This window comes from Cherax quadricarinatus, chromosome 28, assembly GCF_038502225.1.
Source record: "Cherax quadricarinatus isolate ZL_2023a chromosome 28, ASM3850222v1, whole genome shotgun sequence".
NCBI lineage: Eukaryota > Metazoa > Arthropoda > Malacostraca > Decapoda > Parastacidae > Cherax > Cherax quadricarinatus.
In genome coordinates this window covers 1,400,113-1,424,692 of record NC_091319.1, presented here as the reverse complement: position 1 = coordinate 1,424,692, position 24,580 = coordinate 1,400,113, and the positions used below count along the sequence as shown (strand labels likewise).

The 24,580-nt window shown below is 40.2% G+C and overlaps 1 protein-coding gene across 1 annotated transcript in view; it reads right to left on the bottom strand.

Moving 5' to 3' along the window:
• Positions 1 to 24,580, bottom strand: part of LOC128706060 (trichohyalin) — a 262,272-nt gene that overhangs the window by 24,139 nt on the left and 213,553 nt on the right. The window contains exons 13-14 of the mRNA XM_070089295.1: positions 20,640 to 21,806; positions 15,446 to 15,484 (exon numbers count right to left, since the gene is read on the bottom strand). Of these exons, the coding sequence (XP_069945396.1) occupies positions 15,446 to 15,484; positions 20,640 to 21,806 (1,206 nt within the window). The remainder of the gene's footprint in view (positions 1 to 15,445; positions 15,485 to 20,639; positions 21,807 to 24,580) is intronic.

Here is a 24,580-nt window from a genome sequence, read left to right as displayed (position 1 = left end):
CTCTAACTTGAGCCTCACTATCCTCGTAAAAACTCTTCACTGCTTTCAGTAACCTACCTCCTACACCATACACTTGCAACATCTGCCACATTGCCCCCCTATCCACCCTGTCATACGCCTTTTCCAAATCCATAAATGCCACAAAGACCTCTTTAGCCTTATCTAAATACTGTTCACTTATATGTTTCACTGTAAACACCTGGTCCACACACCCCCTACCTTTCCTAAAGCCTCCTTGTTCATCTGCTATCCTATTCTCCGTCTTACTCTTAATTCTTTCAATTATAACTCTACCATACACTTTACCAGGTACACTCAACAGACTTATCCCCCTATAATTTTTGCACTCTCTTTTATCCCCTTTGCCTTTATACAAAGGAACTATGCATGCTCTCTGCCAATCCCTAGGTACCTTACCCTCTTCCATACATTTATTAAATAATTGCACCAACCACTCCAAAACTATATCCCCACCTGCTTTTAACATTTCTATCTTTATCCCATCAATCCCGGCTGCCTTACCCCCTTTCATTTTACCTACTGCCTCACGAACTTCCCCCACACTCACAACTGACTCTTCCTCACTCCTACAAGATGTTATTCCTCCTTGCCCTATACACGAAATCACAGCTTCCCTATCTTCATCAACATTTAACAATTCCTCAAAATATTCCTTCCATCTTCCCAATACCTCTAACTCTCCATTTAATAACTCTCCTCTCCTATTTTTAACTGACAAATCCATTTGTTCTCTAGGCTTTCTTAACTTGTTAATCTCACTCCAAAACTTTTTCTTATTTTCAACAAAATTTGTTGATAACATCTCACCCACTCTCTCATTTGCTCTCTTTTTACATTGCTTCACCACTCTCTTAACTTCTCTCTTTTTCTCCATATACTCTTCCCTCCTTGCATCACTTCTACTTTGTAAAAACTTCTCATATGCTAACTTTTTCTCCCTTACTACTCTCTTTACATCATCATTCCACCAATCGCTCCTCTTCCCTCCTGCACCCACTTTCCTGTAACCACAAACTTCTGCTGAACACTCTAACACTACATTTTTAAACCTACCCCATACCTCTTCGACCCCATTGCCTATGCTCTCATTAGCCCATCTATCCTCCAATAGCTGTTTATATCTTACCCTAACTGCCTCCTCTTTTAGTTTATAAACCTTTACCTCTCTCTTCCCTGATGCTTCTATTCTCCTTGTATCCCATCTACCTTTTACTCTCAGTGTAGCTACAACTAGAAAGTGATCTGATATATCTGTGGCCCCTCTATAAACATGTACATCCTGAAGTCTACTCAACAGTCTTTTATCTACCAATACATAATCCAACAAACTACTGTCATTTCGCCCTACATCATATCGTGTATACTTATTTATCCTCTTTTTCTTAAAATATGTATTACCTATAACTAAACCCCTTTCTATACAAAGTTCAATCAAAGGGCTCCCATTATCATTTACACCTGGCACCCCAAACTTACCTACCACACCCTCTCTAAAAGTTTCTCCTACTTTAGCATTCAAGTCCCCTACCACAATTACTCTCTCACTTGGTTCAAAGGCTCCTATACATTCACTTAACATCTCCCAAAATCTCTCTCTCTCCTCTGCATTCCTCTCTTCTCCAGGTGCATACACGCTTATTATGACCCACTTCTCGCATCCAACCTTTACTTTAATCCACATAATTCTTGAATTTACACATTCATATTCTCTTTTCTCCTTCCATAACTGATCATTTAACATTACTGCTACCCCTTCCTTTGCTCTAACTCTCTCAGATACTCCAGATTTAATCCCATTTATTTCCCCCCACTGAAACTCTCCTACCCCCTTCAGCTTTGTTTCGCTTAGGGCCAGGACATCCAACTTCTTTTCATTCATAACATCAGCAATCATCTGTTTCTTGTCATCCGCACTACATCCACGCACATTTAAGCAACCCAGTTTTATAAAGTTTTTCTTCTTCTCTTTTTTAGTAATTGTATACAGGAGAAGGGGTTACTAGCCCATTGCTCCCGGCATTTTAGTCGCCTCATACGACACGCATGGCTTACGGAGGAAAGATTCTTTTCCACTTCCCCATGGACAATAGAAGAAATAAAAAGAACAAGAGCTATTTAGAAAAAGGAGAAAAACCTAGATGTATGTATATATATATATATGCATGTGCGTGTCTATGAAGTGTGACCAAAGTGTAAGTAGGAGTAGCAAGATATCCCTGTTATCTTAGCGTGTTTATGAGACAGAAAAAGAAACCAGCAATCCTACCATCATGCAAAACAGTTACAGGTTTTTGTTTCACAGTCATCTGGCAGGACGGTAGTACTTCCCTGGGTGGTTGCTGTCTACCAACCTACTACCTATATATATATATATATATATATATATATATATTTATATATATATATATATATATATATATATATATATATATATATATGCGCAAAACAACCACTCGGAAAAAATCGAGAAATTCCAAGCGCTTTCGTGAGTACTCACATTATCCTTGATAATGTGAGTAGTCACGAAAGCGCTTGGAATTTCTCTATTCTTTCAGAGTGGTTGTTTTGCATATTTTGAAATCACCTGTTTACTGTGATCTTATTGCATATATATATGTATATACACACACACACACACACACACACACACACACACACACACACACACACACACACACACACACACACACACACACACACACACACACACAGTGGACCCCCGGTTAATGATATTTTTTCATTCCAGAAGTATGTTCAGGTGCCAGTACTGATGTGAGGTAGATTAGTCCATTTCAGACCCCCAAACATACACGTACAAACGCACTTACATATTGGTCGCATTGGGAGGTGATCGTTAAGCGGGGGTCCACTGTGTACTCACCTAGTTGTACTCACCTAGTTGAGGTTGCGGGGGTCGAGTCCGAGCTCCTGGCCCCGCCTCTTCACTGATCGCTACTAGGTCACTCTCCCTGAGCCGTGAGCTTTATCATACCTCTGCTTAAAGCTATGTATGGATCCTGCCTCCACTACATCGTTTCCCAAACTATTCCACTTACTGACTACTCTGTGGCTGAAGAAATACTTCCTAACATCCCTGTGATTCATCTGTGTCTTCAGCTTCCAACTGTGTCCCCTTGTTACTGTGTCCAATCTCTGGAACATCCTGTCTTTGTCCACCTTGTCAATTCCTCTCAGTATTTTGTATGTCGTTATCATGTCCCCCCTATCTCTCCTGTCCTCCAGTGTCGTCAGGTTGATTTCCCTTAACCTCTCCTCGTAGGACATACCTCTTAGCTCTGGGACTAGTCTTGTTGCAAACCTTTGCACTTTCTCTAGTTTCTTCACGTGCTTGGCTAGGTGTGGGTTCCAAACTGGTGCCGCATACTCCAATATGGGCCTAACGTACACGGTGTACAGGGTCCTGAATGATTCCTTATTAAGATGTCGGAATGCTGTTCTGAGGTTTGCTAGGCGCCCATATGCTGCAGCAGTTATTTGGTTGATGTGCGCTTCAGGAGATGTGCCTGGTGTGTGTGTGTGTGTGTGTGTGTGTGTGTGTGTGTGTGTGTGTGTGTGTGTGTGTGTGTGTGTGTGTGTGTGTGTGTGTGTGTGTGTGTGTGTGTGTGAGTGTGTGTGTGTGTGTGTGTGAGTGTGTGTGTGTGTGTGTGTGTGTGTATGTGTGTGTATGTGTGTGTATGTGTGTGTGTGTGTGTGTGTATGTATATATATATATATTAGTAATATATACAGGAGAAGGGGTTACTAGCCCCTTGCTCCCGGCATTTTAGTCGCCTCTTACGACACACATGGCTTACAGAGGAAGAATTCTGTTCCACTTCCCCATGGAGATAAGAGGAAATAAACAAGAACAAGAATTAGAAAGAAAATAGAAGAAAACCCAGAGGGGTGTGTATATATATGCTTGTACATGTATGTGTAGTGTGACCTAAGTGTAAGTAGAAGTAGCAAGACTTACCTGTAATCTTGCATATTTATGAGACAGACAAAAGACACCAGCAATCCTACCATCATGTAAAACAATTACAGGCTTTCGTTTTACACTCACTTGGCAGGACGGTAGTAGCTCCCTGGACGGTTGCTGTCTACCAACCTACTACCTACAATATTTTTTTTTTTTTTTCAACAAGTCGGCCATCTCCCACCGAGGCAGGGTGACCCAAAAAAGAAAGAAAATCCCCAAAAAGAAAATACTTTCATCATCATTCAACACTTTCACCACACTCGCACATTATCACTGTTTTTGCAGAGGTGCTCAGAACACAACAGTTTAGAAGCATACACATATAAAGATACACAACATATCCCTCCAAACTGCCAATATCCCAAAGCCCTCCTTTAAAGTGCAGGCATTGTACTTCCCATTTCCAGGACTCAAGTCCGACTATATGAAAATAACTGGTTTCCCTGAATCCCTTCACTAAATATTACCCTGCTCACACTCCAACAGATCGTCAGGTCCCAAGTACCATTCGTCTCCATTCACTCCTATCTAACACGCTCACGCACGCTTGCTGGAAGTCCAAGCCCCTCACCCACAAAACCTCCTTTACCCCCTCTCTCCAACCCTTTCGAGGACGACCCCTACCCCGACTTCCTTCCCCTATAGATTTATATGCTTTCCATGTCATTCTACTTTGATCCATTCTCTCTAAATGACCAAACCACCTCAACAACCCCTCTTCTGCCCTCTGACTAATACTTTTATTAACTCCACACCTTTTCCTAATTTCCACACTCCGAATTTTCTGCATAATATTTACACCACACATTGCCCTTAAACAGAACATCTCCACTGCCTCCAACTGTCTCCTTGCTACTGCATTTACCACCCAAGCTTCACACCCATATAAGAGTGTTGGTACTACTATACTTTCATACATTCCCTTCTTTGCCTCCATAGATAACGTTTTTTGACTCCACATATACCTCAAAGCACCACTCACCTTTTTTCCCTCATCAATTCTATGATTAACCTCATCCTTCATAAATCCATCTGCCGACACGTCAACTCCCAAGTATCTGAAAACATTCACTTCTTCCATACTCCTCCTCCCCAATTTGATATCCAATTTTTCTTTATCTAAATCATTTGATACCCTCATCACCTTACTCTTTTCTATGTTCACTTACAACTTTCTACCTTTACACACATTCCCAAACTCATCCACTAACCTTTGCAATTTTTCTTTAGAATCTCCCATAAGCACAGTATCATCAGCAAAAAGTAACTGTGTCAATTCCCATTCTGAAGTTGATTCCCCAAAATTTAACCCTTTGACTGTCGAAGGGCCCAATCCTGAAGTGTCTCCTGGTGTCGCAAAATATTTGAAAAAAAAAAAAAATTATTTTTTCTTATGAAAATGTTAAGATTATTTTTCTGATTGTTTTAGTCCCAAAAAAAAAAATTTCCCATCAGTACTTACCGAGATATAGAGCCCTGAAGTTTGCTGAAATTGATCTGCTAGCGGCAACAGCAGCGACTGCCGCTCACCCGGTAAACTTTTATTTACTTGTATTCGATGGTTTCTTGTTTTTTTCACTATTTTATTTTTTCACATAACTTTTGTGGCCTGTGAGACCAAATTATTGTGCAATGTTCAAATATACACTCGTTGAATGTAACACAATTATAGCAAAAACACTCATATCATTATAATGTTGCTAAAACTTGTTTACACAAACGAACAATGTAAACAAATGTTTATTACGATTGTTTTATAATATATATACATATGTACAATCACTGGACACTTTATTAGAAGTGCTGCAGCTTGTGGAATTCTTTGAAACATGGGTATAAGCACAATGGTGTCTTACACTCCTCACATATAAAACGAGTGTCTCTGCGTTTTTGTGGGCATTTTGTGGTATGTCCACAGACAAAACACCTCTTCTGAGCATTTTTCTTGGCAGTAGTAGCTGGCAGTGGTATGGGGTAGTGATCACCAGGCCTCAGACGAGAGGACATGTGTTGATAATTTCGTGGGCGCTGGTCTATTGCAGGTGTTGTTTCTTGGTACTTGAATATTATTTGTCTGATAACTGACAAACAAAATTCACCATATTTGGGTTTGTTCTTGGTCTTCAACTTATACATATTATAAGCATTCAGCATGGAAATGTCAAGAAGATGGAAAAACAGTTTTATGTACCACTTATAACTCTTGCGAACACAGTCAGCAAACCCAATCTGCATGTCACATTTGTCTACTAAGCGCATATTGAGGTTGTAATCCATCACAGCTGCAGGTTTTACAATAGGTTCATTGGTCTCTCTATTCTGCTTGCCAGTGTCTACCATTTCGTGTCGGTGAACTGATGTCAGCAGTGTGACATCACATTTGTCATGCCACCGAAATGCCATGATGTCATTGGCAGCAAACACCTGCACTTCACCTCTACGACTGCCACCTTCAAACCTAGGCATATGTTTACGATTTCTACACACTGTGCCACACACATCTGTCATGTTCATATGCAAGAAATCACTGAGTATAGGGCTTGTGTACCAGTTGTCAGTATATAAAATATGCCCCTTACCAAGATATGGCTCCATCATTGTTCTAACCACATCACCAGAGATACCCAGTAACTTCCTGTTATCTTCCATTGTTTTACCGCCAGTGTACACAATTATATCCAAAACCAGACCAGTTTTGCAATCACACAGAACAAATAACTTTATACCAAAGCGTTTCCTCTTGCTTGGTATATACTGCTTGAATGAGAGTCTTCCTTTGAACAAAATCAAAGACTCGTCAATAACAAGCTTCCTGAAGGGATAAAAATACATACAGCACTTTTGTTTCAGGTACACAAACACACGTCTGATCTTATATAACCTGTCGCTTCTGTCAGGCCTGGTTTTGTCTGAAAAGTGTAACATACGTAACAGTAACACAAATCTATTCACTGGTATAATGTCACTGAAAGCAGGGGTTGAAATCAGGCGGTCTGTCGCCCAGTATGTGTTGACACTATGCTTATACACATGTGGCATAAGCATTATTGTGGCAAAGAACAGATACATCTCTGCCACAGTTGTGTCCTTCCACTGGTGTAGGCGTGATCTTGGTGACAGAATAGTGTTTGCCATGGTGTACTCATAGTATGTATTGCTTTCCCTGACAATAATGTCCATCAGGGGTTCATCGAAGAACAACTGAAAGCATTCCAGTTCAGTGGGATTGTTCCCAAGTGTACATGATGGCCGTATTCCACTTTGTCCTCCATCAAAGTCATGGGGATTGGGAACAAACTCGTCATCTTGCTGCCAATCCCAGATGCGGTCAGCTGGTGCGTTCTGGATATTGTAATGTCGTTGTGGTTGTGCAGGTTGTGGTTGTGAGAGTGTGGGGTCGGCCAAGGCTGGTTGTAGTTGTGCAGAGTCAGCAGCGCGGGCAGTAGCGTGGCCCACTGCTGGTGTCACATGACTCATGCCACCATCACTATCACCACCACCGCCTGCTGCCTCACTCACATCATTTATACCCATCGTAACAATATCGTCATCTTCACTATCAGGACGTGGTGTAGGGCCACGGGATGTGCTCCGAGATGTACTCCTTCCTCTTGGAAGAGCATATGGCACACTACCAGACCGCATGCGACGTCGTATATACTGCCGCTTCACTGGGGAATATTCACCCTCACTGTCACAACTAGAAGTGCTTTCAATAACCTTGAAATCACTATCACTATCACTTGCACTGCTCACATCTGAGTCTTGTACACGGGAAAATAGTTTCCTCTTTCGTCCTGGTACAGGTGAACATGAACGAGCCAGCCCAGCACCAGAGGTGGATGGTTGTGGGTCATCTGGGTTTTCATCACTAATTATGTTATCCTGGGTAATTTTCTTGGTCACACCCGCTTCAAAACCAGGGAATTCACTTTCACTGACACTATCATCACTGTTTGAGCTATCACTTGGGAACAAAAGACCTCCAATCCGCCGAGGAGTGAGGAACTTCTTACCACGAGGCATGGTGAAAATGGACTACCAAGATGGCGTTCCCACAATGCACCGCTGAGTCCCAGATTTTTTTCACAGGGTGCACACCGACCACTGAGACCCATTCTCTCTCGTGTAGGCCTACCAGCCCTCTCCCACTTGATTTGAAGCCGCTAGAATTTATGCGTATAGATACGTCAAACACTGTATCTCCCATGACGTATATATACGACCGTGACAGTCAAAGGGTTAATCCCACCCCTCTCCCGAACACCCTAGCATTTACTTCCTTTACAACCCCATCTATAAATATATTAAACAACCATGGTGACATTACACATCCCTGTCTAAGACCTACTTTTACCGGGAAGTAGTCTCCCTCTCTTCTACACACCCTAACCGGTTTGTTGAAAAAATATATATACAGTGGACCCCCGCATACCGTCGGCATCACATAACGTTCAATCCGCATACCGCTCGCTTTTATCGCAAAAATTTTGCCTCGCATACCGCTCAAAAACCCACTCACCACTCCTCGTCCGAGACGCGTCCAATGTGCGCCCTTAGCCAGCCTCACATGTGCCGCCGGTGGCATTGTTTACCAGCCAGCCTCCGCGGTAACATCCAAGCATACAATCGGAACATTTCGTATTATTACAGTGTTTTTGGTGATTTTATCTGCAAAATAAGTGACCATGGGCCCCAAGAAAGCTTCTAGTGCCAACCCTACAGCAATAAGGGTGAGAATTACTATAGAGATGAAGAAAAAGTTCATTGATAAGTATGAAAGTGGAGTGCGTGTCTCCGAGCTGGCCAGGTTGTATAATAAACCCCAATCAACCATCGCTACTATTGGTGGTACAGCTGCTGCTGCTGCTGTACCACCGTCAGCTGCTGCTGCTGCTACTGCTGCACTGTCAGCTGCTGCTGCTGCTGTAGCACCGTCAGCTGCTGCTGCTGTTGTACCACCATCAGCTGCTGCTGCTGCTGCTGTAGTACCGTCTGCTGCTGCTGTAGTACCGTCTGCTGCTGCTGTAGTACCGTCTGCTGCTGCTGTAGCATCGTCTGCTGCTGCTGTAGCACTGTCAGCTGCTGCTGCTGCTGTACCACCGTCAGCTGCTGCTGTAGTACCGTCTGCTGCTGCTGTAGCATCGTCTGCTGCTGCTGTAGCACTGTCAGCTGCTGCTGCTGCTGTACCACCGTCAGCTGCTGCTGTAGTACCGTCTGCTGCTGCTGTAGCATCGTCTGCTGCTGCTGTAGCACTGTCAGCTGCTGTTGCTGCTGCTGTACCACCGTCAGCTGCTGCTGTAGTACCGTCTGCTGCTGCTGTAGCATCATCTGCTGCTGCTGTAGCACTGTCAGCTACTGCTGCTGCTGTAGCACTGTCAGCTGCTGCTGCTGCTGCTGTAGCACCGTTGTTGGTGTGGCTTATTGAGAATACCAAGAAACAATTAACCCCGGAGGATTTGCCACCCAGGATAACCCAAAAAAGTCAGTGTCATCGAAGACTGTCTAACTTATTTCCATTGGGGTCCTTAATCTTGTCTCCCAGGATGCAACCCACACCAGTCGACTAACACCCAGGTGAACAGGGAAAAATGCCTGGAACTAGTTCTCATATTGGTGAATTTAAAGCCAGCAAAGGTTGGTTTGAGAGATTTAAGAATCGTAGTGGCATACACAGTGTGATAAGGCCTGTTCTGGAAGAAAATGCCAAACAGGACCTACAGTACTCAGGAGGAAAAGGCACTCCCAGGACACAGTGTCTCATCAGTCATTGCTGCATCTTCAATAAAGGTAAGTGTCATTTATTCTTCATTTAGTAGAGTAGTACATGCACAATATATATTGTGCATGTACTACTCTACTATTGTGCATGTATCCTTCTCTTTGTGTGTAGGAAAATGTATATTTCATGTGGTAAAATTTTTTTTTTCATACTTTTGGGTGTCTTGCACGGATTAATTTGATTTCCATTATTTCTTATGGGGAAAATTCATTCGCATACAGATCATTTCGCATAACAATGAGCCCTCTTGCACAGATTAAAGTCGCTATGCGGGGGTCCACTGTATATATAGAGTGGAACCTCTACTTGCGAGTGCATCCATGTGCGAGTTTTTCCAAATACGAGCAGTCGATGAGTTGATTTTTTACTTCCATACGTGAGCAAAATTTTCATAAGCGAGCAGACCTCAAGGCAGGTTCCTTGACGCTGGTGAGGGGCTCTTGCTCTTGATCTAGGGAATTGTATCTCATTTGTTTGTTGGACTCTCTTATTGAAACTTGGGCAATATATGATGGAAAGATGTTTCTTAGACTTCTGTGTCAGCCTTCGTCGGGTGTGGACGTCTCCCTCTCGCCTTAGTATCGGTGACAAATTTCCTCCGTTCTCTCTGGGACGCTTGTCCTCATCTATTCTGCCCACCGGGCACTCTACAGGAGGGGCACCTGTTCATCGGCTTACTTTAGCCAGCTCCATTTTTTTTTTTCTGCTCTGCGGAAAATTCTTTAACGGTCTTTGGTGGGAAGCCAGTTACTGAACTCAGGTGGGAGTGTGGGCGTCCCTCTCTGCTGGGGCTTGGCAAGGGGGTCCACCAGATCTAATTGGAAACTTCGAGTTTCTATTTCCATTTACAAAGGAACTTTTGTTCCTTTTCTCTCATCGCCCAGCCTTGGGCAACAATTTTTTCTCGTCCCATCGAGAGACTGGGCTTGATAGGGTGTATGCTGTCAGTGGCCCTGATAAACCCAACAAAGAAAGAAAGAAAGAAAGATGTTTCTTGGCTTACACCAAAAATGAAAGAAATCGGACCATAAATAATGGAGTTCAATTCTCGGCAATTAGCCACCCTTTAGCTGTACTTTCGTACGGTTTTTATGGTTGTATTCTCATTTTTTTCGTCTCATTTGATAGAATGGAAGATATATTACAGAAATAGATATGATTTTGATTGCTTTCACGACAAAAAGTACCTTGAAATTGAGCTCAACGTAGGAGAAATGTTTCATTGCTTGGCTATGTTCAAGAGTAAACATATGACGTCACTGTCCATTCCAATATGCAGTAGTGAATGGGTTGACATTATTTATACAATTATTGCAATAAGGCATAACAGTAAATCTTATATTTTTTGTGTGAATAAAAATTACAAATTATTTACATTGTAATAATAATAATGATAATAATAATATGTATAATAATAATACATATAATAATAATAGTACGTATAATAATATAATACAATAATAATAATAATATACGTATAATAATAATACATATATAATAATAATTATAATAGACGGCTTCAAAAGGCCGTCACTAGATGGCAGTGTTTACCACAACATAGAGGGAGCGGTTGTGGCTGCCTCCACCTGTTAGATAATGACGTATTTTATTCATTCTAGGGTATATATCAAGTTTCTATGTTGTTTATTATTTCATATTAGATGAACTGTGATAGATAAATAAGCCGTATAGATGATATTAGCAAAATTATTCAAGATGTATTTTGTCAGGTCTCCAGACAAACTCTCGTCCGCCGCCGACACCGCCCATACCACTACATGAATTATATATTTTATTCATTATAGAGTATATATCATGTTTCTATGTCATTCATATTGTTTATTATGTCATATTAGATGAAGTGAGATAGATAAATAAGCCGTAGAGTTGATATTAGCGAAATTATTGAAGTACAGAATTCCACTGGAATGGACTAATTGCATTTCAATTAATTTAAATGAGGAAAATTGACTCTGCAAACGAGCAAATCCAGTTGCGAGCAAGGTCATGGAACGGATTATAAAAAAATTAGATTAAATTGCATTTTTTTTTAACACATCAACCATTTCCCAGCAAGGCAGGATGACCAAGAAAAAACTTTCATCATTCAACACTTTCACCATCACTCATACATAATCATTGTCTCTGCAGAGGCGTTCAATTACGACAGTTTAGATGTCACTCCAAACAGCCAATATCCCAAACCCCTCCTTTAAAGTGCAGGCATTGTACTTACCACCTCCAGGACTCAAGTCTGGCTAACCAGTTTCCCTGAATCCCTTCACAAAATATTACCCTGCTCATACTCCAACAGTTCGTCGGGTCCCAAAAACCATTCGTCTCCATTCACTCCTATTTAACATGCTCATGCATGCTTGCTGGAACTCCAAGCCCCTCTCCCACAAAATCTTCTTTACTTCCTCCCTCTAACCTTTCCTAGGACAACCCCTATCCCACCTTCCTTCCCTTACAGATTTATACGTTCTCCGAGTCATTCTACTTTGTTCCATCCTATCTAAATGACTAAACCACCTCAACAACCCCTCTGACTAATACTTTTAGTAACCCCACACTTCCTCATAATTTCCAAACTATGAATTCTCTGCATAATATTTACACCACACATTGCCCTTAGACATAACATCTCCAATGCCTCCAGCCTCCCCCTTGCTGCAGCATTTACAACCCATGCTTCACACCCATATAAGAATGTTGGTACCACAACACTCTTGCACATTCCTTTCTTTGCCTCAATGGATATCATTTTTTTTTGGCCCCACAGATACCTCAAAGCACCACTCACCTTTTTTTCTTCATCAACTCTATGGTTAAACTCATCCTTCGTAAACCCATTTGCTGACAAGTCAACTCCCAAATATCTGAACATATTCACTTCTTCCATACTCCCTTCCTCCAATGTGATATGCAATTTTTCTTTATCTAAATCATTTGATACCCTCATCACCTTACTCTTATCTATGTTCACTTTTGACTTTCTTCCTTTACACACTCTCCGAAACTCATCCACTAATCTTTGTAACTTTTCTTTAGAATCTCCCAAAAAACACAGTACCTTTTACGACCCCATCTATAGATATGTTAGACAACCATGGTGACATAACACATCCCTGTCTAGGACCTACATTTACTGGAAAGTAATCTCCCTCTCTCCTACACACCCTCATAAAAACTCTTTACAGCATTTAGTTAGTACAGTGGAGCCCCGAATTACGTAATTAATCCATTCCAGAGAGAGTGACTTATCCCGAATCTGACATTCCGAATTAATTTTCCACATGAGAAATAATGGAAATCCAATTAATCTGTTTCAGACACCCAAAAGTACTAAAAAAAAAAATTCTATATGAAATATACATTTGCCTACACAGAAAACAATGATACATGAAGAATAAAACAATAACATCACACTTACCTTTATTGAAGACAAGGTGATGTATGGAAGATGGAAGGAGGGGAGAGGATGGGGGAGTTTACAACTGTTTGTAAAGGGAATCCCCTTCCATAAAGATTTCAGGTACCAAGTTGTTATCCTGGGTTACGTCCCTTCTTTGTTTTTTAATGTCACTAGGACCAGCTTGAGAGTCACTGGACCCCTGTCGCTCAAAAAAGTATTCCAGAGAGGTCTGTTCCTGGCGTATGTTAGGAATTGTGTTGGGAGACAGGACGAGATACTCCTTCAATATGACACTAATATAAGCTCTACGGCTTATTTATCTAGCACAATACATTTAATATGACATATTAAACAATATTAACAACACAGAAACATGATATATACTCTAGAATGAATAAAATATGGCATTAAGAATGTCACGAGTGGTGGTGCGTTGTTTGTTGTTGGGTGTATAAGGGCCACTGAAAGATTAGCCTTACATGGTGGTGGTGAAAGTGGCAGCAGAGGCAGTGGTGTTAGTCCTCCAACAACAATGGAGGAGTTTCGTGCTGTCCTTTTTCTATTGATTAATCGCTTAACTTGCTACACTGTTAATGCTGCACTTTATCGCTGGCTGGAGCTATAGCCTTTATCGATTCCTGCTGCTTTAGTATCGTACATATTGCAGAATCACTGAAAAAGGCACATTCTCCCCTCTCTCTCAGCCCTTTACCAAAGGGCTGGCTGGCACTAGATGCTTTCCTGGGGCCCATGGTGGCTTATTTAGCAGTTACAAGCACTAAAAAGAATGGAATAATACAAAATATATCGTATGAACACGTGGGATTGTCCTCACTGGCTGGTAAACAATGGCACACTGGCTGTACATGGAGTGTCGGCTGTGCGGACACGTTCTGGACAAATGACTTATACCGAGTTCAGTGACATTCACCGAGCCAATATTTTGACGAAAAAACGCTACTTATTCTGAATATTACTTATTCCGATGACGACTTAATCCAGGGGTCCACTGTACCTATTCCATGCACTTGCAACATCTGTCACATTGCTCCCCTATCCACCCTATCATATGCCTTTTCTAAATCCATATATGCAATGAAAACTTCCCTACCTTTATTTAAATACTGTTCACATATGTGCTTCAATGTAAATGCTTGATCTACACATCCCTTATCCATTCCAAAGCCTCCTTGTTCATCTGTAATCCTGCTCTCTGTCTTACCTCTAATTCTTTCAATAATAACCCTTCCATACACTTTACCTGGTATACTCAGTAAAGTTTTTTTTTTTTTTTTTTTTTTCAACAAACCGGCCGTATCCCACCAAGGCAGGGTGGCCCAAAAAGAAAAACGAAAGTTTCTCTTTTTAAATTTAGTAATTTATACGGGAGAAGGGGTTGCTAGCCCCTTGCTCCTGGCATTTTAGTCGCCTCCTACAACACGCATGGCTTACGGAGGAAGAATTCTGTTCCACTTCCCCATGGAGATAAGAGGAAATAAACAACAACAAAAACTAGAAAGAAAATAGAAGAAAACCCAGAGGGATGTGTATATATACATATATATGCTTGTACATGCATGTGTAGTGTGACCTAAGTGTAAGTAGAAGTAGCAAGACGTACCTGAAATCTTGCATGTTTATGAGACAGAAAAAAAAGGACACCAGCAATCCTACCATCAAGTAAAACAATTACAGGCTTTCGTTTTACACTCACTTGGCAGGACGGTAGTACCTCCCTGGGCGGTTGCTGTCTACCAACCTACTACCTAGACTCAGTAAAGTTATTCCCCTATAATTTTTACAATCTCTTTTGTCCTCCTTCCCTTTATATAAAGGAACTATATACACTCTCTGCCAACCCCAATTCTTTTTATATGTACTAATTTATACATGAGAAGGGGTTACTAACCCCTTGCTCCTGGCATTTTATTTGCCTCTTACAACTCTTACATGCCAAACATACTAAAATGCAGTGCCAAATGAACTGAACAATCACTTCCTTGTAAAGCAGTATAAAAGATTTATCTTTGATATTTATTACCAATGCTAGGTCACCCTTGGTCTTTAATTAAGAATGCAAGGAACAGAACAAACTTGTCTTTCATATTATATATGATATTCATTATCTAGTAACCACTGTTTTTCAGCAAAATAACAGTCCAATTCATTTTAGTAAACAGATCATTAGGAAATATTAAACTTTAGTTGTAGAGAAAATAATGGTTATAATGAAAAAAAATCTTACCATACTGCAGTCCCGAATTGCATATTCTTGATCTTCCATCTAGTGAAAATGAGAAATTTAAATGTAGTTGTATGTAATAAAAAACATGGGAATCGTATATCAATATAATTATTATAGGACAGTCACTATGATTCAAGACAATTTATTCAAGCAGGATAATTTTAAAATAAGTAAAAAATATTTAATGCACTGAAGGATTATTTTTTCCAAAATTCAAAAAGTTTGATGAAGAAATAATTTTTATGTATTTACTACTGATCACAATGCCTAAAGTGTGGTCAAGAAGGCCAGCTCTGCAGGGAACATGAAGTAGCACCATGTATTTCAACTGCCTTTTTTCACAACAACAATTTTATTCTGAGGACTCAAAATTGTCAAAAGTAATTATTAAGAGAATGTTGGTCAAGGTAAATACAAAAATTCAATTATCTAATACTGAAGAGAATATGTAAATGTTTATAAATGTAAAGATCACATTCAGGTCAGGTTCTAAAGAATGAGTTAAGTTGACAACATAGAAAATACTAAGACTAACAGTTGATAAAAGAGTTAAATGACACATTGTGAGTGTTCGCATTCAAAGTACAGTGGAACCCTGGTTTTCGTCTTTAGTCCATTGCAGAAGGTCGGCCGAAAACCGATTTGTACAAAAATTGAAGTAATATTTCCCATAAGTTACAATGTAAATCCAATTAATCTGTTCCAGAAACCCAAAAATATAAAAATACATTTTATAGAGAATAACTATAGTTTTACATACAGAAAACAATGAGAAATACAGTGGACCCTCGACCAGCGATGGCATCGATTAACGATAAATCTGACTAGCGATACATTTTATCGCAAAAATTTTGCCTCGATTAGCGCTAAAAAACTCGACCAACACTATTCGTTCCATCTGAGACGCGTCCACTTCTGGCCAGGTTTACAAGCCAGCCAGCCACCGCGGTCGTTTCCAAGCATACAATCGGAACATTTCATATTATCACAGCCTTTTTAGTGATTGCACCTGCAAAATAAGTCACCATGGGCCCCAAGAAAGCTTCTAGTGCCAACCCTACAGCAAAAAGGGTGAGAATTACTATGGATATGAAGGAAGAGATCATTGCTAAGTATGAAAGTGGAGTGCATGTCTCCGAGCTGGTCAGGCTGTACACAAAACCCCAATCAACCATCGCTACTATTGTGGCCAAGAAAACAGCAATCAAGGAAGCTGTTCTTGCCAAAGGTGCAACTATGTTTTCAAAACTGAGATCGCAAGTGATAGAAGATGTTGAGAGACTGTTATTGGTATGGATAAACGAAAAACAGATAGCAGGAGATAGCATCTCTCAAGCGATCATATGTGAAAAGGCTAGGAAGTTGCATGACGATTTAATTAGAAAAATGCCAGCAACTAGTGGTGATGTGAGTGAATTTAAGGCCAGCAAAGGTTGGTTTGAGAGATTGAAGAATCATAGTGGCATACATAGTGTGATAAGGCATGGTGAGGCTGCCAGTTTGGACCAAAAAGCAGCTGAAAAATATGTGCAGGAATTCAAGGAGTACATAGACAGTGAAGGACTGAAACCTGAACAAGTGTTTAATGGTGACACTGACAATGTTGTGAAACACTTTAGGAATGTCATAAAGGAACGGGAGGTACAGGCCTATGGGCAGATATGTTGTGCGACAGAGGTCCAGTGACTCTCAAGCTGGTCCTAGTGACATTAAAAGAAGAAGGGAAGTAACCCCGAAAAAGGACTTGCCACCTCAAGTCCTAATGGAAGGGGATTCCCCTCCTAAACACTAAGACCATCAACACACTCCCCTCTTCCCATCCCATCAATCATCACCAGATCTTCAATAAAGGTAAGTGTCATGTAACTGTGCATGTCTTCTTCAGTTTGTGTGTATTAAAATTAATATTTCATGTGTTAAAATTTTTTTTTTCAATACTTTTGGGTGTCTTGCACAGATTAATTTGATTTCCATTATTTCTTATGGGGAAAATTAACTTGACTAACGATTATTCTGACTAACGATGAGCTCTCAGGAACGGATTAATAGCGTTAGTCGAGGGTCCACTGTAAATATAAAGCACTAATTTTAATGGATAAATGAACATTTAAATCACTTATACCTTTACTGAAGAGAATTGTTGGCGTATGGAAGACGGTGAGAAGGGGAAAGGAAGGAGAGCTTATTGTTTGGAAGGGGAATCCCCCTCCATAAGGACTTCAGGTATCAAAGCTCCATCCAGGGTTACTTCCCTTCTTCATCTTTTACTGGCACTAGGACCAGCTTGAGAGTCACTGGAGCCCTGTCACACAAAAATCTGTCCAGATAAGCCTGTTTCTGGCATCTCTTTAAGATTTGCCTAAAATGGGACACGGCATTGTCATTGAACATGTTGCCGACAAGGCTTGCAACAGCTTTGTTAGGGTGATATTTCTCCACAAAATTTTGCACCTCACTCTACTTTGCACAAATGTCCTTAACTGCTTAAGAAGTCACATTCTCCCCTCTCTTTTCCTCCTCCTCTGAAGCAATTTCCTCAGATAAGGTCTGTTGCTGCTCCTAATGAAAGTCTTGCAGCTCTTCAGTGGTTAGCTCTTCCCTGTGGTTGTCCACCAACCCTTCCATATCCTGGCCACTCATCTCCAACCCCATGAACTTCCCCAAAGACACAATAGATTCCACAACAGGCATTGGGTCATCAGGGTCAGCCTCAAACCCTTCAAAATCCTTCTGGAGGACACATTCTGGCCACAATTTTCTCCAAGAAGGGTTAATCGTCCTGGAAGTCACTCCCTGCCAAGCCTTTTCTATAAGGCTTATGCAGTTGAGGATATTGAAGTTATTCTTCCAGAACTCTCTTAGGATCAATTCAGTGTCTGAGGTCACTTCAAAGCACCTTTGAAACATTGCTTTGGTGTAGAGTTTTTTTGAAGTTTGAAATGACCTACTGGTCCATGGGCTGGATGAGAGGAGTGGTATTAGGGGACAAGAACTTCACTGTGATGAAACTAAACTCCTCCAACAATTGGCCTTCCAAGTCTGGAGGATGAGCAGAAGCATTGTCCATTACCAGGAGGCACTTGAGTGGCAATTTATTTTCCAGCAGGTATTTCTTCACACTCGGGCCAAACACTTCATTGACCCACTCAATGAAAATTAGCTTGTGACCCATGCCTTTTTGTTAGCCTTATACATCACACACAATTTACTCTTGATGACGTTTTTTTTTAACATTCTGGGATTTTCAGAGTGATACACTGGTAAAGGATTCAATGAAATCCCCACTAGCATTACCACAGAATAAGAGTTAGCCTATCCTTCATAGGCTTGTCCTGGCAGTGCCTTTTCCTCCTGCACGATGTAGGTCCTCTTTGGCATTTTCTTCCAAAAGAGGCCTTCTTTCATCACAAATGAAGACTTGTTGGGGAAGGAATCCTTCAGCCTCTATGTACTCCTTGAATTCATCAACAAATTCTTCGACCGCATGTTTGCAGCCTCACCATACCTTAACACACTGTGTATACCACTTCGTTTCTTGAATTCACTAACAGCAGCACTCGTTCTAGGCATTTTCTTTACAAGATCCACATGCAACTGCCTTGCCTTTTCGCAAATTATCGCCTCCACAACACTATCTCCCGCTAACTGTTTTTCGTTGATCCACACCAACAACTTCTCAACATCTTCGATTGTTTGCGATCTCTGTTTCGTTAGCACGTTTACCCCATTTGCAACATCAGCTTCCTTGATTTCTTTTTTCTTCACCAGGATGGAACTGATCGTTGATTTGGACTTACCATACATCCTGACAAGCTCGGCCACACATATGCCACTTTCTATGAGTTCTTTCTTCAATTCTATCATGTTTCTCACCTTCTTTACCAAAGGGCTGGCACTCTGAACTTTCTTTGACTCCATGATAGCTTATTTAGCAGTTGCAAGCACAAAAAACAATGGATTATTACGAAATGTTTTGGATGAACGTGTGGAGTAATGCTCACTGTACGAGTAACAATGGCAGACTGAGTCACGAATGTATGAGCGGCCGCGTCCCGTGGGCAGGCAAACACGTCTGGTATCAACGATTTCTGAGCGGATGTACGAAAACGGGGAAAATTTCGCCCAAAAAAGTGGTCGAAAACTGAACTGTACAATAACCGGACCAGATGAAAACCAGGGTTCCACTGTATATGTGTGCATGTGTAATTACCTATTTCTAACTGAAGGAGCAGAGCTAAGCCTATGGTCTTCCATGTTCAGTATTTTATCTAATATATTTTTTTTTAATTTCCATTGGTTGTACAACCTACTACTTCCTCTTCTAACCATTTCCATTGTTCCATCACTTAATTTATGGAAAAACTTTCAAGTGAGTGTGGGGTTGGGTGGGTGGTAACCTATCTGAGGTTGTGAGCTCTCACTCTTAATCCCTCCTTTAACTTCAATGGACTGGTGTGAAACAGCAATCATGCTTGTTTTAAAACCCATGTATGGAATATGCTGCTACTGTACTGTTATGCTTCTACTGTATTTAGTCCGTTCTACATCATTACCAATCATATGTTAAAGAAATGTTTTTTGTATAGCTCTTTGACTCCTTTGGGTGTGTAGTTTACAACTACAGTATGCCCTCTTCTCGTTTCAGCAGGCACGTGTGAGCATGTTAAATAGGAGCGAGTCAAGACAACTGGTTTTTGGGACCAACAAGCTGTTGGAGTGTGAGCATGGTAATATTTTGTAAAGGGATTCAGGGAAACCAATTAGCTGGATTTAAGTCCTGGAGGTGTGAAGTACAGTGCCTGCACTGTAAAGGAGGGGTTTGCAATATCTGCTGTTTAAGAGGATATCTAAGCTTTCATAATCTGCATGCTTCTGGAAGACAGTGATAGTGTGAATAATGGTGAAAGTGTTTCCTTTTTGGGTCACCCTACCTCAGAGGGAGATGGCCAACATGTTAAAAAAAAAATTGTAGCTACTATAGTAGAGCTAAACTTCTGTTTTATCTTCATTATCTAACCTATCATATAAATTTTTTAAAAGCTCCATTGGGTATAGCATTTGCTACCTTCTCTTCTAACCAATTCTCATGTAAATGTTTAATTATTTATTTGAGTTTGCAGAGGTCAGCTGTAGCTCTAGTTCTTGTGTATGTGTGTCTTAATTAATGTCATTTACATAAATAAAAGGCCCATACCTTCATTTTTTTCCAGATAGGTTCGTCTTCTAATTTTTCATCTAATTTTTCATACCATGGAGTCTCAGGTGGTTTCTCAGGAGAGATTGGAGGTTCTGGAGAAACTGGAGGCTCAGGACTTGCAGGTGGTAGTAATGATGGTGGCGGTTCATCTAATGTACTTGGCTCGGCTTCTTCCACTTCATCTTCATCATCAACATTAATAACTTCATTCTCATCTAACTCCTTTGGACTATCCATCTGCTCATCTGGCATTTTCTTTGGACCTGCAGAAGGGAGTTTGGGAGTGCCAAAGGCTTTAAACCAAGCACTTAAATTAGGTGTTGCTCGCTCTTGCTTTATTTCTGGAGCTCTGGGAGTTGGAGGTGGTTCTTCACTTATCCTTTCTGTAAGCTCTTCTACCTCTGGGATCTCTTCCTTCTCTTCTTCCTCTCTTACTGACCTTACAGATGGAGCTTCCTCCTTTTCTGGCACTTTTTCCCATCTATTCTCCCATGGGCTATCCCACTTCTCTTTTGGTTCACATTTTTCTTCTTCATCTGTGCTGTTAGGTTCATGCGATGATTTTATCCCTGTGCCGATGTCTCCAGAGAGAATAATACTGCCTAGACTAAGTTTGGGGCTATCCCCTACTTCACTATTTGGTACTAACCCAATACGTGACTCTTTGGCTTTAGCTATGAGTGTTGTCAACTTTGAATGCTCTTGCTTGTTGATCTTACCAAAAGGGTTGGTCTTTGCTTTTGGCTTACCCTCTGAAGAGCTTTTGGTTTCCTTTTTAACAACACCCTCTTTCTTGGCAATATCTTTCGATTTGATAATAGCCCCTGGCTTTATTCTTCCATCTTTAATATCTTTAAACAGTTCTTTAGTATTGTCTAGACTATCCTTATCATTTTCTGGTTTCTTCTCCTTTTTCAACTTTTTCTTCTTTGGTTCTTCTTCTCCATCTGCTCCATTTCCATTCTTTCTCTTCTTCTTTTTATGAGCCTTCTTATCTTTATCTTTGGGTTCATCCATCATTAATTTTCTTCTGTATTCAGCCTCAATTTTATATGCAATAGCTTCAAATTCCTCAGCTGTAACCTTGTGTGATGGAGAATTACTAGCAGAGGAGTATTCACTGATGCGTGGCATAGTGGAATCATCCAGCATTGTTGTTATTTCCTGATAAAACAAAATATGCAATTAATATTATATAAATATACAAACCTAAGAATTAAGTAGGCCTACTGGCCCATAACAGGCAAATCCTACTTATACCCACCCATTCTCACTCATATATTTGACTAATCTATTTTTAAAGGTGCCCAATATTTCTAATATGCTTTTATAATGAGACTAAGGATGAAACAATAATGCTGTTTATAAATGACAACTCCAAAAGAATTAGGGTATTCAGGATACAGTATATATACATATATACACTATCTCTGCTACAACATAACCTGAGTAGAACAAATGGATATCAGGCAACAATTTAATTTCCCAAAGTGTGAGTCCTACTTTAGGTATATGTATTTATGATTTTTACATAGACAGTACTTAATTTAATTGTATTTTAATTATGCTTTATGTTAATGCAATGACTGATACCCACTCTACTTGAACCATTTATACAAATATGTTCTGTTATCTCATCACTAAAATTGTATATGAATTAATATATGTTCTTTCTTTTCTTTCAACAAACTGGCCGTATCCCACCAAGGCAGGGTGGCCCAAAAAGAAAAACAAAAGCTTCTCTTTTCAAATTTAGTAATTTATACAGGAGAAGGGGTCACTAGCCCCTTGCTCCCGGCAATTTAGTCGCCTCTTATGACATGCATGGCTTACGGAGGAAGAATTCTGTTCCACTTTCCCATGGAGATAAGAGAAAATAAACAAGAACTAGAAAGAAAATAGAAGAAAACCCAGAGGGGTATGTATATATATGGTTGTACATGTATGTGAAGTGTGACCTAAGTGTAAGTAGAAGTAGCAAGATGTACCTGAAATCTTGCATGTTCATGAGACAGAAAAAAGGACACCAGCAATCCTACCATCACGTAAAACAATTACAGGTTTTCGTTTTACACTCACTTGGCAGGATGGTAGTACCTCCCTGGGCAGTTGCTGTCTACCAACCTACTACCTAATATATGTATTCAAATAAATTAGCCAGCACGCATACAGCCAGACTTACAAAAAACAATTACAGTAAGAGTAATTTTTCATTTCTATCTCTCACTGGATCACCACCACCACTGCTATGCAAAACTGCTCATATATAGAGTATAAATATGTAGTGCATGGCTGCTGACTTAAGAGATGACTTCTCTGCACCTGCAAAATTGTATAAACAGCCTTTTACCTTCATGTCTGCATTTAGCCATGATATATAACTCATTTTTATTTCTACGTGAAATGGCCGAGTCAAAATTCAGGGCCACAATTAACCAGCCATTAGTAACATATTAAGAAAAAGATAATGCAAAAAAAAAAATTAAACAAATTTGCTTATTGCAGCTACTGCATTGGGTAAAACGAAGGTGAGAGATAAAAAGTACATTGTATTACTGCCAGTATGTTCAAACAATTTCACTCCACCCTAGCACACTCCTTCCCTTCAGAGCAGCCAATCCTTGCTTGCCTATTCTTTAACCCTTTGGGGGTTTTGGCCGTACTAGTACGGCTTACGCACCAGGGTTTTTGACGTACTAGTACACATAAATTCTAGCGCCCTCAAATCTAGCAAGAGAAAGCTGGTAGGCCTACATATGAAAGAATGGGTCTATGTGGTCAGTGTGCGCAGTATAAAAAAAAATCCTGCAGCACACAGTGTGTAATGAAAAAAAAAAGTTTAGACCGTGTTTTTGGATTACAACAGCGACTTTGCACTGTATTTTCATATGGTATTTATTGTTGTATTCTAGTTTTCTTGGTCTCATTTTATAGAATGGAAGACATATTACAGAAATTGAGATGATTTTGATTGGTTTTACAATGAAAAGTAACTTGAAATTGAACTCAAAGTAGCAGAAATGTTCGATTTTTACCAAAGTTCAAAAGTAAACAAATCATGCTAAGCACCCAATACACATCAACTGGCGAGTCTAATATTCTTTCACAAGTGTGCTGATATTATTTATACCATTTCTACACTAATGCAGTAGTCTGCATAACAGTAAATCTTATTTTTTAAGAATAAAAAATCAAAGTGGAAAGCAAAAGAAATGTACGAGGGGCCTGGGGACGTGACTAATGAACAGAGGAAATGTTATTTTAGTGCCAGGAATGTCTTTCTTGTTTATTCTGGACCCTATTTGGAAATTGTCATCTTTTGAAATTTGTGTGAAATTGGCAAAATTGCTCAATTCTGACCACTTTATTGGATAGTTGAAATTGGTAAATGGGTGGTTTCTTGTACTCATTCGATAGAAAAAATGGAGTTCTAGCGAAATAGTCATGATTTTTGTCGACTCGTACACTGGAATTGGCCGAAAATAGGGCTCAAAGTGGGCAAAATCGCCGATGCGTAAACATCGTTGAGACCGCTAACTCCGCGAGAGCATAATTCCGTAAGTTTTCCATCAATTTTCATACTTTTGGTGTTATTATGATCGGGAAAAGATTCTCTATCTTTTCACAAGAAAAAAATAATTTTTTTTTTTTTAATTTTGGCGACCCTGAGAACAAGTCTCTGAGAGGGCCTGGCGACCCCTAAAGGGTTAAGCAAAAGATAATGCAAAAAAAATATATTTAAACAAATTTGCTTACTGCAGCTACTGCATTGGGTAAAACAAAGATGAAAGAGAGATAAAAAGTATATTTTATTACTGTCAGTATGTTCAAACAATTTCACTCCACCCTAGCACACTCCTTCCCTTCAGAGCAGCCAGTCCTTGCTTGCCTATTCTCTCTCTCTCTCTCCTTGCATATTATCTTCAAAGCACTGCAAG